Source organism: Pyrus communis, chromosome 15 (assembly GCF_963583255.1).
Source record: "Pyrus communis chromosome 15, drPyrComm1.1, whole genome shotgun sequence".
In the NCBI taxonomy this organism is placed as follows: domain Eukaryota; kingdom Viridiplantae; phylum Streptophyta; class Magnoliopsida; order Rosales; family Rosaceae; genus Pyrus; species Pyrus communis.
The window spans coordinates 21881052-21894427 of record NC_084817.1 but is presented as its reverse complement, the minus strand read 5'-3'; the positions used below and the strand labels follow the sequence as shown (position 1 = coordinate 21894427).

At 37.4% G+C, this 13376-nt stretch overlaps 2 protein-coding genes across 3 annotated transcripts; one reads left to right on the top strand and one right to left on the bottom strand.

Moving 5' to 3' along the window:
• The first annotated feature begins 1535 nt into the window (after window positions 1-1535).
• On the top strand, window positions 1536-8172 carry LOC137718369 (uncharacterized). Its single transcript, XM_068457905.1, has 9 exons — window positions 1536-1662; window positions 2443-2587; window positions 2672-2799; window positions 4104-4175; window positions 4454-4580; window positions 4670-4785; window positions 5929-5970; window positions 6891-7103; window positions 7866-8172. The coding sequence occupies exons 1-9, from the start codon at window positions 1537-1539 to the stop codon at window positions 7932-7934; spliced, it is 1038 nt and encodes a 345-aa protein (XP_068314006.1). The 5' UTR covers window position 1536; the 3' UTR covers window positions 7935-8172.
• Window positions 8173-8636: 464 nt separating this feature from the next.
• LOC137718368 (probable alkaline/neutral invertase D) lies at window positions 8637-13253 on the bottom strand. 2 transcript variants are annotated; one of them, XM_068457903.1, is made up of 5 exons: window positions 13047-13253; window positions 11931-12473; window positions 11111-11542; window positions 10102-10660; window positions 8637-9240 (listed from the first exon to the last, which is right to left on the bottom strand). In XM_068457903.1, the coding sequence occupies exons 2-5, from the start codon at window positions 12312-12314 to the stop codon at window positions 8945-8947; spliced, it is 1671 nt and encodes a 556-aa protein (XP_068314004.1). In that variant the 5' UTR covers window positions 12315-12473; window positions 13047-13253; the 3' UTR covers window positions 8637-8944. The 2 variants fall into 2 exon arrangements, with proteins under 2 accessions (XP_068314004.1, XP_068314005.1); XM_068457904.1 differs by having other exon boundaries at window positions 11931-12382.
• Between the last annotated feature and the right edge of the window lie 123 nt (window positions 13254-13376).

The following is a 13376-nucleotide window of genomic DNA, read 5'->3' as shown; positions in this document are numbered from 1 at the left end:
CCCACCTTAACAATTGTTAACAAGTTTGAGGAGTATTTCCAGGACTGTTGTTGGTCTTGGGTTCCAAGGTCAGCCAATATGGCGACGCATTGCTTGGTGTCGAGAAGTAACATAGAGATGTGCAATTTCACTTGGGTCAACAAACCTCTATCTTCGTTGGTTCATGTACTAAACAAAGATGTTTACCTTATCCTCATGGTTCCTACTAATTTTGGTAGTAGTTGAAGGGGTGATACTAGAATTCAATTCTTGTGTCTTCTCCAATCCCATTGGCTGTTTGGTAGTTCTGTTTATTTGTTAGCCTCGCGATGGGCTTTCTTGTAACTCTCTAGCTTTTAGCCCTGGTAATATATTTCCAATTTCCAAAAAAAAAAAAAAAAAAAAAAAAAAAAAAAAAAGGACTGAATGACACTGAACACAAATTCATGTACCTTTTCCTCCCTTTCCTTACGACCCTTCGAATCCGGATTCTTGCCGGATCTGGAAATCCATAAATCATATTCATTCATTATATATCGTACGGTCAGAGATTATTTTAATTATTTTTATTTAAAATTAAAATAAATAATATCTGACAAAAACTGTACGTACAATTTACAGATTCTCTTAATCCTCACCAAAAAAACCAGATCCTTATGATCCTCACCAAAAAAATCAAGAAAGGGTCATATTGGCTCTTCCTCCTCCTTTGTCAGTCAGTCAGTCCTCATCATCAAGTGGGTGGGCGTGGAGAGTGAGTGAGTGAGTTGTTCTCTTCTCTCGGCCACGTCACGTCACGTCTCTTCTTGTTCCGTCCCATCTCGTCTCATCTCGTCCAGGGCTTGAATTTTAATCTCAATTGGAATTTAAACAAATAAAATATCAGATATGTGCATTGATAATGTCACATCTCAATTGGAATTTAAATGAATGCTAGGCAAGGGAATCGAATATCTCAGCACGAAGCCCGCTTGGTTCATTTACGAAATTGAAAAAATAGATAACTGACTGAAATATACAAATACAACCACTGTTTTCACAATAATTTTCCGAAAAAACCAACTTGAAAAAACAGATAACTGACTCAAAACGCTTTTGCCCTCCTTAACCTTTTGTCACGTGCAAAAAGACTGAATGACCCTGAAAACAAATTCAAGTACCTTTTCCTCCCCTTCCCTGCGGCCCCATCCTCCTCCTCCTCTGTCAGTATCTCAGTCCTCATCATCGAGTGGGTGGGCGCGGTGAGTGAGTCAGTCAGTAGTTCTCTCCTCTTGGCCACGTCTCGTCTCGTCCCGTCTCGTCCGGGGCTTGAATTTCAATCTCAATTGGAATTTAAATGCGGTCGTCGAGATTGAGGCTGTTCGCGAAGGCCATTTGTGATTCCGCCCGTCATCGTCATCCACATCGCCATCACAGGATTCTACATCCAACTCACGCTCACACCCTCAGCGGTAAGTTTTGAACTTTTTATTTTTTTTACTTTCTTTCTTTTAACCCCGAATTTCATTGCTTCGTACAACTGCAACCGAATGTGTTGTTGCAGTTGCAGAGTCGAAAATGGAAGTAGAAAATGGGGAGGTGAAGAACAAGGAGAAGGTTTCCTGTCTTCTTTTCTGCGGATCACATTTTCCTGCTGCTGAAATTTACACAAGGGAATATTTGAAAGACTACCCCTTTATCCAGGTCATTTTCCTCCTGCATTTGGTCGTCCGCTCCCACCTCCGTCGATCGATTTTATATATCTGACAGTGGCTGGCTCGTCGTTTCTGTTGCTCATCTTGTATTATACTATAACTTTGGTCAATGTCGTATATTAATCTCATCAGATTTGAAGAAGCAGTCACTTGTTAAGAAAGAATCATCACAATGTTTTGTACCGGCGAAACCTGATTTGTGATTTTGTGATTTTGTTGATCTGTTAGGTTCGATTCAGTGTGTCATGGTGGATGTAGCCAAAGAAGTATATATCTCGCTGTTTTTGTGTTCTTGTTTTCTATGTGAATTGTGTTGTTTGCGCTCTGAATTATTTTTGAGTTATTGAACCGTTTGACCGTCAATTGTCAGAGCTATGAACACCAGGCTTACATAAAAGGAATATAACAACTTGATCATGTGTGCATTATAAATATATATGCTTGAGTATACTAGTACGTCTATCTATAATCATGTCAGTCCCCAAAATTACGTCTAAAACGTTAATATATGCTTGAGTAAACTTGTGTACATATATAATATAAATATTATAGATAGATGTAAAGTTTTTCTCAAGCAAATTGTAACTTATAATCTATCTATGTATCCATATAACAATCTCCCGTGTTTATTCTGCATCTATGTATCCATCTATCAATCTCCTGTGATTATTCTGCACATGTTCCACTATCTATCTTAGGGCTCCTTCCTGTATATGTTCCATCATCGATTTCCAGTGCTCCTTCAGTATTTCAATTTTCACTATTGTAGGTAGATGATGTTCCCCATAAAGATGTGCCTGGTGTTATCCAGAATTACAATATGTGTATCGTGAAGTTGATGAAGTTAGATTCCGATCTTCTGTCCCGTGCAGAAAAGATGAAGCTTGTACTGCAGTATGGTGTCGGCCTGGAAGGTCATTTTCATGTGGTTCAAATTGTTATAAAAAGAGCGTTTGTCTTAGGTGTCTATATTTACAATTTAAATTTATTTGCTTTAGGCGTTGACATTGATTCTGCAACTAAGTTTGGAATCAAAGTTGCTAGGATTCCGAGCCATGTAACTGGAAATGCAGCCTCATGTGCCGAAATGGCCATTTATCTGATGTTGGGCCTCCTACGAAAGCAAGTAAGTTAGGCTTAAACTTATTTTTAGTAAAGTTTTTTATTTAAATTTTTATTACCCTTATGATTTTTCAATTTTTTTTTCTAGGCATCATAGTGTTGATTCTGTTGAATGCTTTCATCGTATCATATCCTTTCAATTTGATCATCCAAGGGGCCTCACTAATTTTGTCCTTTGCATTTGGTCATTGCTTCTTTTTTTTTTTTTTTTTTTTTTTTTTTTTTTTTACAAATTTGTGAAATTCTGTGTTTGTATTCATCTCTTAGGGAGGGTTTAAATATTTGCAAGAGTTGCCAAGCAGTAGCTAAACTTAAGGAATTAATCCTACAGCTAGCAATACAAAATAATGTAGACATAGTTATATGAATTGATGATACAATTAACCCACCAGTACTAAACATCAAAGTACAGTCCAAAACTATTAACTATGCATGAGAAAATTTGAGTGCCGCCTTCCTATTTGCATGCACATCCTGAAATTCCAATGATATTGATACCTACAATGATATCCCAAATCTAACTGTGTATCCCATAATCCCTCCAATCCACCCCCTAAAGATCGGCCAAAACCATCTTTTTTCTTTCCCTCCACTCCACATTAGCTAGACAATAGCCATCACACAGCAAGTCCACATTATTTTGACCTTTTTCTTCTCCACAAGCAAATTTATTTAAAATGAATGAAGCTTTGTTAGGAAAATGGTTTTTGAGATTAACCTTGGAGCACAATTCTTTCCAGTTTGAGAGTATGTTTTCAGTGCAATATAATCAGTAGAATTCTCGGATTTCTTAGAAAGGTTCGTTTTATTATCCTTTGAAATATTGTCCTGTTTCTTGTTATTATTCTCAATTATCTATCTTTGAAGGGATGTTTGGTATGGTGATCAGTTCTTCTAATAATAACGCAGTTGTGTTGTCTTGCTTCCTTTGGTTCTTCTCGGACTATTTCTTGAAAATTAACATTTTGGATGGATTTAAATATATAAATAATTTTTGTGAAATTCATCTTTGCACACTATCTTTTGGCATCTTCATGTCATGAAATCTATTATGTTGAGACGGAATTTTATAAATATTCTCTTCTGTTCACATTCATCTTGATTGGTAATTTGGATGCTAGTGCTAGTCATGTATATTTTGCAATATTTCTGTCTTTTCTTGCAATTTATTTCTTATTTTATTTAATAAACATTTATTGTTCCATATCAAAAGTATACTTAGTGGCTCTCTTGAATTTAGTTTTTTTATTCTATTTTATTTTATATTCTTGTCTGCTCATTTTATCTGTAATTTTTCTACCATTATAGAATGAGATGCAAATTTCTATAAAGCTGAAGAAGGTTGGGGATCCAGTTGGTGAAACACTGCTTGGAAAAACAGTGAATCTCTCTCTCTCTCTCTCTCTCTTCTGTGTTCTTTTTATGTTCTTTTAGCGGTTTTCAGATAGAAACTTTCTAGAATGCAGATTGCAGTTCTCGTGTTTTTCTTTTTTACTTTTATTATTTTTCTTATGAGTATGCTCTTCTGCTAGAAAGTTTCGACACTTTACAGATTGAGAAGATCTGGAGGTTATGTTTAGCGCTTTGCAACTTGAAGTGTTGATTTACTCATGTTCAAGTCAGTTTTTAAACTTGAGCTTCTTTGCTAATGCATGCAGGTTTTCATTTTAGGATATGGGAACATTGGAATTGAATTGGCAAAGCGCTTGAGACCGTTTGGTGTGAAAATTATTGCCTCCAAACGGAGTTGGGCCACACAGTCACAAGATTCTTGCCAATCAAATGGTATGTGAGGATGCGTAAGCTAGAACACTGAATTGTGATACTGAAGCATACAGCCATGTAAATCACGGTTATATGTTCTGAATTTTCAGTTCAAAATTGTTCCACTGAGAATTTGGTTGATGAGAAGTGTGTCCATGAAGATATCCACAAGTTTGCAAGTATTGCAGACATCGTTGTTTGCTGCATAAATTTAAACAGTGAAACAGTAAGATCATTGGTCATTTTTATACCATGTTTTCTGCAGTGGATGATGATTGTTCCTGTTGCACTTGCACCTTCTCAATCACTGTGTCAACATGTCCAAATATGTTTTTCATTACGTTCACTTGAGATCCAAATTGTGATCATTTGATATGGGGCAAAGACTGCTCTGGTACAAATTTATGTGGTTGCGGGAGAGATTGTGAAGGAAGAGACAGAATAGAAACCAAAAGGAAAAGACAAAACGTTGATAAGAGCAAAAAGTATAGTACAAAGGTTGAGAAGTGAAGATAGAGAAAAAAGAGAGACAGTGGAGGGTAAACTCAGTTCTTTATTGTCAAATTAATATGCTAAAGTCCCCAAAGTAGATGAATAACCTGTAAACTCTAACAAAAAAAACCCAATTTATATGCCCAAACAGAACTTTTCTTCTTGCATGTGTCAAAGATTATCTCATTGCTGAATGTTGACCTCATGTTACATTAAAGTAAGAGCATTTGCAAGCTTGCAGCTTCAACCAATACCCCTTCTATTTTAGAAGAAGCGTGCAAAGACTCTTAATTTCAGCTGCATTTAACTTGATTAAGAATGAAATAATTAGTACTTGAGAAAGGTTTGATGATAGGATCATTACATGCCTGACCCAGATGGGATCATAAATGGTTTGACGTCTTCCTTGGTCATTTTTCCTTTCCACAAAACGGTTCCTCATCGTGGTCCATTCATAAGTTTCCAGTTAAAATTTTTTTAATGTCATTGGTTTCTTCCACTTGTTTTGTCTCTCTCTAAACATCATATTTTCATTTTCTTCATTCTCTTCCTCAATCTCTGTTCTCTCTTATCTTTTTCTATTCTCCATCTGTTGCATCTTCTGTTTTGTATTCTCTCGCTCAGATGATGTTGATGTTGCTATATGCAATCTGTGTCTGCTGCTTGTTAATTATGCCCTTAAACATAACCTCTATACTTTTTTCCTTTTTCTATTATAATTTTTAGTTATGTAGATAGCAAGAGTTTGTCAAATTGGATTTCCAAAATCGAATTGCATTGTATGTGAGATGGAAGTCAATATGAATTCAATTCCACTGCAGAAGATTCGGTGATGCTCAGTTGTCTGACTCCTACTTTTGCATACTTTGTGTTTCAGGTTGGCATTGTAAACAAGTCGTTCATATCTTCGATGAGAAAGGTTTGGTTTCAATCCAGTGTAGTTTGTTTTATAATTGTACTTTGTTTGCAATGACAGAGCCATATTAGCAAATATATGATGTGTGAGTTTGTAAACACGAGCTTACAGCCATATATGTGTGTAATATATAGATCCCTTCTTCATGTCATAGGAGGCCTCCCACTGAACCTAAAGTAGAAGTTTTTATCTGCAACCCTATGCACGAACAAGAGTCTAAAGAAATGAGGGATTAAAACTCTTAAATAATCAGGTTTCTGTTCAATTCAGAGCTTATAGAAATTTTTGGTAGAATTTCCAGCATCCTATGGTGCGATTATCCCAAATCTTAACGGCTTAAGCTCTTGCGAATGGTGGTTAAATCAACAAACTTATTGATTGTATCAGAGTAGGAGATTGAGTTCGGGTCCCTGCAACTGGAATATTTAAGCATAAGTTGAACTTCATATTATTAGGCTTTAGACTTAGTGGTGCAAATAGAATATGATAGCGTAACGCCAAAAGGGTCTAGTTGGAACCTCCTAAGATAATTTGAATTTGACATGTCGGGCTGTAAAGGCAAACCAACAACCTTTATCATTTCATTAGAGCAGTCAAAACATCCACATTTTAAAGTCAATTCTCCACGTGTGCTCAATATTATTACCCAATATAATTTATGTTTGGTTTATTCAGCCATACATAAGGGAATGTGTTGAGAACATTGAATTCAAAATATTGTTGAAATGGAAGGACTGGTTTCACCCTTGCTCTTGAGTTCTTGAACATCTCATTAGTTGAGCTTGGAAGGCAGCTGCTTTTAAGCATTAGGTGTTTGTGGTTTGAGAGAAATTGGAAGACCTTTGTTGGGAGGGACAGTTTCAGTCTTAATTTCCTGTTATCGATTCTTGCTGTTGATCCTCATGTTTCTTTTTTCATTCTAGGGTGCCCTTCTGGTAAATATTGCCCGAGGGGGTCTCCTGGACTATGAAGCTGTTTCATATAACCTAGAGTCTGGCCACTTAGGTGGTTTAGGGATTGATGTTGCTTGGACGGAGCCATTTGATCCTGATGATCCAATTTTGAAGTTCAACAATGTTATCATCACACCTCATGTGGCAGGAGTTACAGAGTATTCTTACAGATCCATGGCTAAGGTAAGCAACCATTGACAAAACAGAATCAGCTCGCTCATTTTTAGTTCCACTACACTACTGTATGTCCAACACCGCCATCATCTAGTGATCATCTTGTCTGAATCAACTACACTAGGCTACACCTTGCTATCAATACCTCCGGTGTCACATTGTCAATACCTCCATTAGATGAGACAAGACGTGTATATAGGGATTGGTGATAGATATACACATCTTCTCTTTGATTATTTGGCTACTATTTTTGGTGTGGTCTTCATGCACAACCAAGTGACAGGATAATTATTTTCCTCTATTTGTCATTTGGGCTCGTTTGGTACGCATGATTGGATTGGAATGGAGAACACTCGAATTTCAAGGTATACTGAAGGTGGAAGTGAATGATTTTTCATCCGGAGGGGATTAGAGATGGATTAGCCATGAAGTAAATTCATCCCATCTAATCCTACCATTTTAAGGAGGATTGGAATGGATAAGTTTTCTTCTTAAGTAAACCATCTTCTATCCTCGAAGCGGTCATGATTTTATCATTTCTCCCATCAACATACCTTTAATTTAGTAGGTTATCCATTCCAATCCAATCAAGTGCACCAAATGAGCCCGTTGTGTCTTGGTCGATGCTTCTTAGGTTATAGTACGATCAGGATCTTTGTGAGCTTAGTTTCCAACCGTCGAAGATTCTCGCTTCCTTTGAATCCAATGCTTATGATACATATGTCGTCTCATCGGAGCTGACTATCTTTTGTGGTGGCTCAACAAATGCAGGTAGTTGGCGATGCCGCCATTCAACTTCATGAAGGGAAGCCTTTGACAGGAATTGAGTTTGTCAACTGAATCAGTTTAGTGAAAATGGTTGATTTTTTATTGCCAAGCTTTTGATTTGGACATTCATTTAAGGAGAGCTTTTCTAGTGCCCGGGACAGGGAACGCTACACTACGTGTTATTGTACAGTTAGAGGGAGAATAAGTTGGAGGGAATTTGTCCCTTAAAATGATCGCTTATCGATTTTCTACCTTCACAGTTTACTTGATATTTTCCGTAATTTAATAAAATACATTCATATTTTTGTCATTAATCGTGAAGGACTAACTCCTCACTGTGAAGTGAAATTGTATCGTACGTTAGTTAGAGAGGTTGGAGGACTACTACGATCTATAGATTCCCCATCTATATTTTCTTCCACCTTCCTCCGCTTCCTTCTATACTCCATGGATGTCGTTGCCCTTCATCTCTTCCCTTGTCAGTCTGCATCCTGTCCCCTTTCTCCGTTGTCACCATCACCTCTACTACCATCACCACCCACCATCATCACCGCTGTTGCCGGGACCATTACTAGCACAGTTCCTAACTATTATCTACCATTTATATATTAATAACTTCACACATTAAATTCCGTATTTAAATTTGATTCTTCTTTTAGATTAGCCAAACAAGAAAACTTACAAATTTTAAAAATTAAGAATTTTGTCAAATCAATTTCCATCCAATTTGGAGTTCCTTAATAATCTAAATCTCCGCATCCAAACACAGTGTACTAGTATTGAAATCGTCCATGATATTATATTCAATAGAATCCAAACAGTTCCTCTCGTGAGCTTATTAATATTTTTAGGAGCCATTGCAGAGTTCCATCGAATTTTAAACATAAAAGGCCAAATGTTCAAATTTATTTGAAAACAATAAGCAGTCTCAGCACAGCAGATACAAGGACATACTACAAAGACAAACGCCCGAAATAATAGTGCAGCAAAGAAATAACAAGTATCTCTCACCTTTTGGTTCTCCTCTATCTTTTTTCTTGCCATTTTGTTCAGCTTTTTTTTTTTTTTTTTTTTTGAGCTCCTCAGCAAGTCCAAGAAGACGATCTCTTAATAACGGGTTTCATTTGCTTGTCCTCTTCGAGCGAAATCATCCCCAAGTGTGACGGATCCTCTAGCATCATCTTTGCAACCAGATATCCTGCTATCGACCATGTCTGGTACTTCCTTGCTTGTTTACCAATATATCTTCCGAGCTTCCCGTCATAATATTCTGGCCAAGCATCTTTTAGCAGACGACTCTCAGCAAGCTCAATTGCCCGTCTTGCAATTTGTGGTCTTCCCGTTTTAATGCATGCAGCAGTTAGCATCCATAGAAGCACTGCACGCATGATAGCGGAAAAAAATCCAACAAAGAAACAAAGAGAGGTTGAGAAACATCGTACACAATTGTTTGGTGTAATAATATTGTACAGAATCTTTCCAAACAATGGTCACTGAATCAAAACACAACAATTAGATAATCCCGTTAGGTTAACCTAATGTTTAAATGAATGCTAGGCAAGGGAATCGAATATCTCAGGCACAAAGCCTGCTTGGTTCATTTACAAAATTGAAAAAATAGAAGTAAAATATACAAATACAACCACTGTTTTCACAATAATTTTCCGAAAAAACGAACTTGAAAAAAAAAACAGAAATATCAAACTTACTTTCTCAGGATGAATATTCAGCTCAGAAAGTAAAGATTTGTAACGAAACAAAAGAAGCCTGCCATTTTGTACTACTTGAACACTGTATTTAAAATGTGCTTTTCAAAGATCATCCACGCAGAGAACTCTTCCATTACGTAAAACATCCATAGTGTTTCAGATGAATGAATGAATGAATGCAGGAAACCTTCCATTCCTCAACAATGGAGTACATATAGTACTTCAGATGAATAAATCAAAATGCAGCATCCCAATATCCTTGAAGAAAAAAGATGATAAGATGTACCCATGAAATAAGATGAAGGCACCCACCAGGGAAGAACACTTTTGTTCAAGTACAAAATCAAGTGCATCAAGTTGAAGGGAAGGGACATTTGACAGGGGTATTAGTAAAGAGAGGATGATTAGAAATAGTGTTAATCAATAATATGGTATCACAGTAGGACTGACTGACAGAACATTTACCATCACAACTATTTTTGAATTTTAATTGCAGCAATAACATAGAAACTTCAAGTAGAGGGACAAACCTGGCCAAGATCCTCCATTATGGTAACTCCATCTGGTGTTCTTGGGATCACAACCAGTTACGATTCGCCACTCATGACTTTCTATTGCTGGATAACATATTTTTAATGGCATTTCTCCAACCAACTCTTCCCAACGAGATTCAATGAGATCCATTATAGCCACCGATTGCTCTGGGGTTGCAAGAGAAGCTAGAATTGCAACACAGTTACCCAAAGCAAACCATCGAAAATCCATCCTTGCAGGACTCACATTGCCAATAAAGTAGCCACCACGGCATGGCATAAAATCAAATACCCAATCTGGGATGGAATCAGGAATGACATTGAACTTATTTACGGCCGTGTGTGAGTACTCTTCAGTCTTGTAACGGTATATGTCATTTAGTTGTTGGAAATCAAGCCAGAAGTAACCTCGCATGTGGTAACTTAAGGCATGCAAACGCTTAACAATTCGTTCTATGAATTCTTTTCCTTCTCCATCAGGTTTCAGCATTGACAAGGCACATCTCAATGCCATAAAGAACAGAGCTTGGATTTCAATAGGATAACCATAAATTCCCTGGACAACCCATATAACGTGTAAAATAAGATACGATATTTTTCTGAAGTACCATAATATTGAAATAAAGCAAGCAGGCAGACAAGAAAACTTGAAGTAAGCTACAAACCTTCATAAACGTGAAGACTAAAGGACAAGAATTATCCTTTTTCATTTTTTCTCTTACTAAAAATAAATAAATAAATAAAATCAAGAATATACCGCTAATAAATACGATACTAGGGACCCATAAACAGATGGATTGCTATATGAGAAGTCTATTGGTGATATATTCCTCCAGGCACAATAAATTAGTCGCTTAGTATTTATCATCTTGTGAATCAATTCTTGTAAACGCCAACTATGCCTTATGACAGCCTTAAAGGACTTCTCAAGCTACTTCTCATGTCCATTGGCAATTAAGTTTCTTTTCGAAAGAAGAGATTCCTGTGAAAATGAAGTGAAACTTACCATTCTACGATCAATCATGGAGCATCCATCAGCACAAAGCAATGTTGGGAATGTGTCAAAACCTTCCGAGAGACATAGAGTCAATATAAGCCTCATTCCTTTTTGACAATCTTCTGTTTCCGCGAGAGATAAATCCCCAGTTGACTTTGTATATGCACGGAGCAGTATAATCCACCAAAAACCAGAGTCAACGGGAGCAACTCGTCCAATTGCACTCTCTCCGAAATCTGCAATGATTGTATCTGACTTTCGGATAGGATCATGAAGAACTTTGAAGCTTGCTGGCATTGCACCTTCCCCGAGCTTGAACCTGTCTATTCTTTTTTCCCATCCTTGAAGCTGCAGGGTCTTCAGGAGGAAGTTTTTAACTATCTCCGGCTCACCATTCATTAGGAAAGCCAGAGCACTTGGCACGAAATCTCGGACAAAAACCTAAACACAATAACAATCATGTCAAGATTTAATGCTCTCTTAACTGAACACTTCAAACTTATATGTTTTAGAGCTTTGTTTGCCTTCCCCCAAGGCTATAATTCATTCTTTTTAATCCAATCTTATTGCCAAAATCAAAGAGAACAAGCGACATTTGCAGAATCAGTAAGTTTCTCGGCGTCATCACCTCACGAGTCTAATTAGATATTTCTACCGACAGCAAATATTACAAATGTCTATCAATCTAGAGGGCGATCCAAATTTTCCCAAGTTGATTTGTTTGCCAAAATTGTTAATCCAAAAACAGAGAGATTATTGCATAATCTCACACATAAATTGAAATTGAAAACAAAAGGCAAGCAAGGGTCAAAAATTGTGGAAAGTTGACCTGATCATAATTCAAAACTTCCTCAGAAGCATGATCATATGCGGCGATGGTGCCCACAGGCTGGTTGCGAAAGAAGACCAAAGAGCGGCGGATAGCTTCCCATGCCTCGGCAACCATTGGGTGGGGCTCGAATGAGTTGCGAGTAGAGGAAGCAGGAGTGTCAAAACCAGACCTTCCACCGGGGGAGTACGCGCTGTCCATGTTGTCCAAGCCGACTCTTGTGAGTCCAATGGAGAGCTCACTTAGTGACCTCTCGTCGAAGGACCTCTGCCTCTCAATGTTGAGCCTGGGCTTGTCGAGAAGGCGCGAGAGGTCATAGTCATCCATGTCCGAAATGGAGCAATGCGAGCTCACATTTCGTAGCCCAAAGTTGGTCCCTTCCATTTCCTTTGTCTGTTTCTTCTTCTACTTCTTCTTCTTCTTCTTCTTCTTGTTTCTTCCTCAACAATCGACTGAATCAAATCAAATCAAATCAAATGACTTACTTCACTCTCAGGTCTCAACAGATCTGAAACCTCTTTGTGTTTGTGTTGTGATCGACTCCTACCAAACCAATTTATATCTTATTAGAAAAACAACAATCAAACTTATCTCACTAAGTGGGGTTGGCTTTATGAATCCTAGAACGCCCCTGCGCTCGGTTTTGAGGTCAAGTCTTCCGTTAGTTCTATCTTAATAGAAAAAGCATACAATTTTCATGAAATCACAATAAATCTTTCAGAAAAAACAAAAACACAGAGAAAGAAAGCAGCTCCAGTGAGTACTAATATGTAAAATATTATTAGAATAATTAATCATTTTTTATAAAATGGATACAAAAAATATGCAACAAAACAAAAAATTCCAGATTATACAAACAGTCTCTAACAGATTAAATCATCACAGCAGAGAAAATTAAACAAATATAAGCTTCTAACAAAATAATAATAATAATAAATAACGGTAGATCAAGATCAAACATCTAGCATTAACAAATCGACGAATTCGTATAAGAAAAACCAGATCTGAACCTTCTCAGCAAAATAATGCATATTAAGGAGAGACACAGAGAGAGGGAGAACCTTCTCAGCAAAATAATGCATATTAAGGAGAGACACAGAGAGAGGGAGCTTATACCTCAGAGAGAGAGAGAAATGTCAAAGTCGGCGGCGGCGGAGGAGTCTCCGTCAGTGTGATCGGGCGTTCGCCGAGATTTCGCCGGGGACAGGTCGGAAAGATGACGCAAACAAATTATTATTACTCCAGTACTATTGGAGGAGAGGTGAAAGAGAAGGAGAAAGGAGAGAAGAGAAAAAAAGAGAGAAAGTCGTCCCACTCCTCCTATTTATCTCGTGGGAGGATGGCCGAGCAGCAAGCGATGGATATTTCAGTTTTTTAACTTTTTCTTTTTTAATTTTAATTTTGACAGCGGAAAAAGGACAAAAGGAACCGGGAATGTAAGAGAGT

Excerpts from the sequence above, each read along its gene's own strand:
- LOC137718369 (XM_068457905.1), top strand. The coding sequence starts at position 1,537 with ATGGAAGTAGAAAATGGGGAGGTGAAGAACAAGGAGAAGGTTTCCTGT. Across the intron at positions 2,588-2,671 it reads GTATGGTGTCGGCCTGGAAG|GCGTTGACATTGATTCTGCA; the intron begins GTCATTTTCATG and ends TATTTGCTTTAG. Across the intron at positions 4,581-4,669 it reads AGATTCTTGCCAATCAAATG|TTCAAAATTGTTCCACTGAG; the intron begins GTATGTGAGGAT and ends CTGAATTTTCAG.
- LOC137718368 (XM_068457903.1), bottom strand. The coding sequence starts at position 12,314 with ATGGAAGGGACCAACTTTGGGCTACGAAATGTGAGCTCGCATTGCTCC. Across the intron at positions 11,543-11,930 it reads AAGTTTTGAATTATGATCAG|GTTTTTGTCCGAGATTTCGT; the intron begins GTCAACTTTCCA and ends TATTGTGTTTAG. Across the intron at positions 9,241-10,101 it reads TAATGGAGGATCTTGGCCAG|TGCTTCTATGGATGCTAACT; the intron begins GTTTGTCCCTCT and ends TCATGCGTGCAG.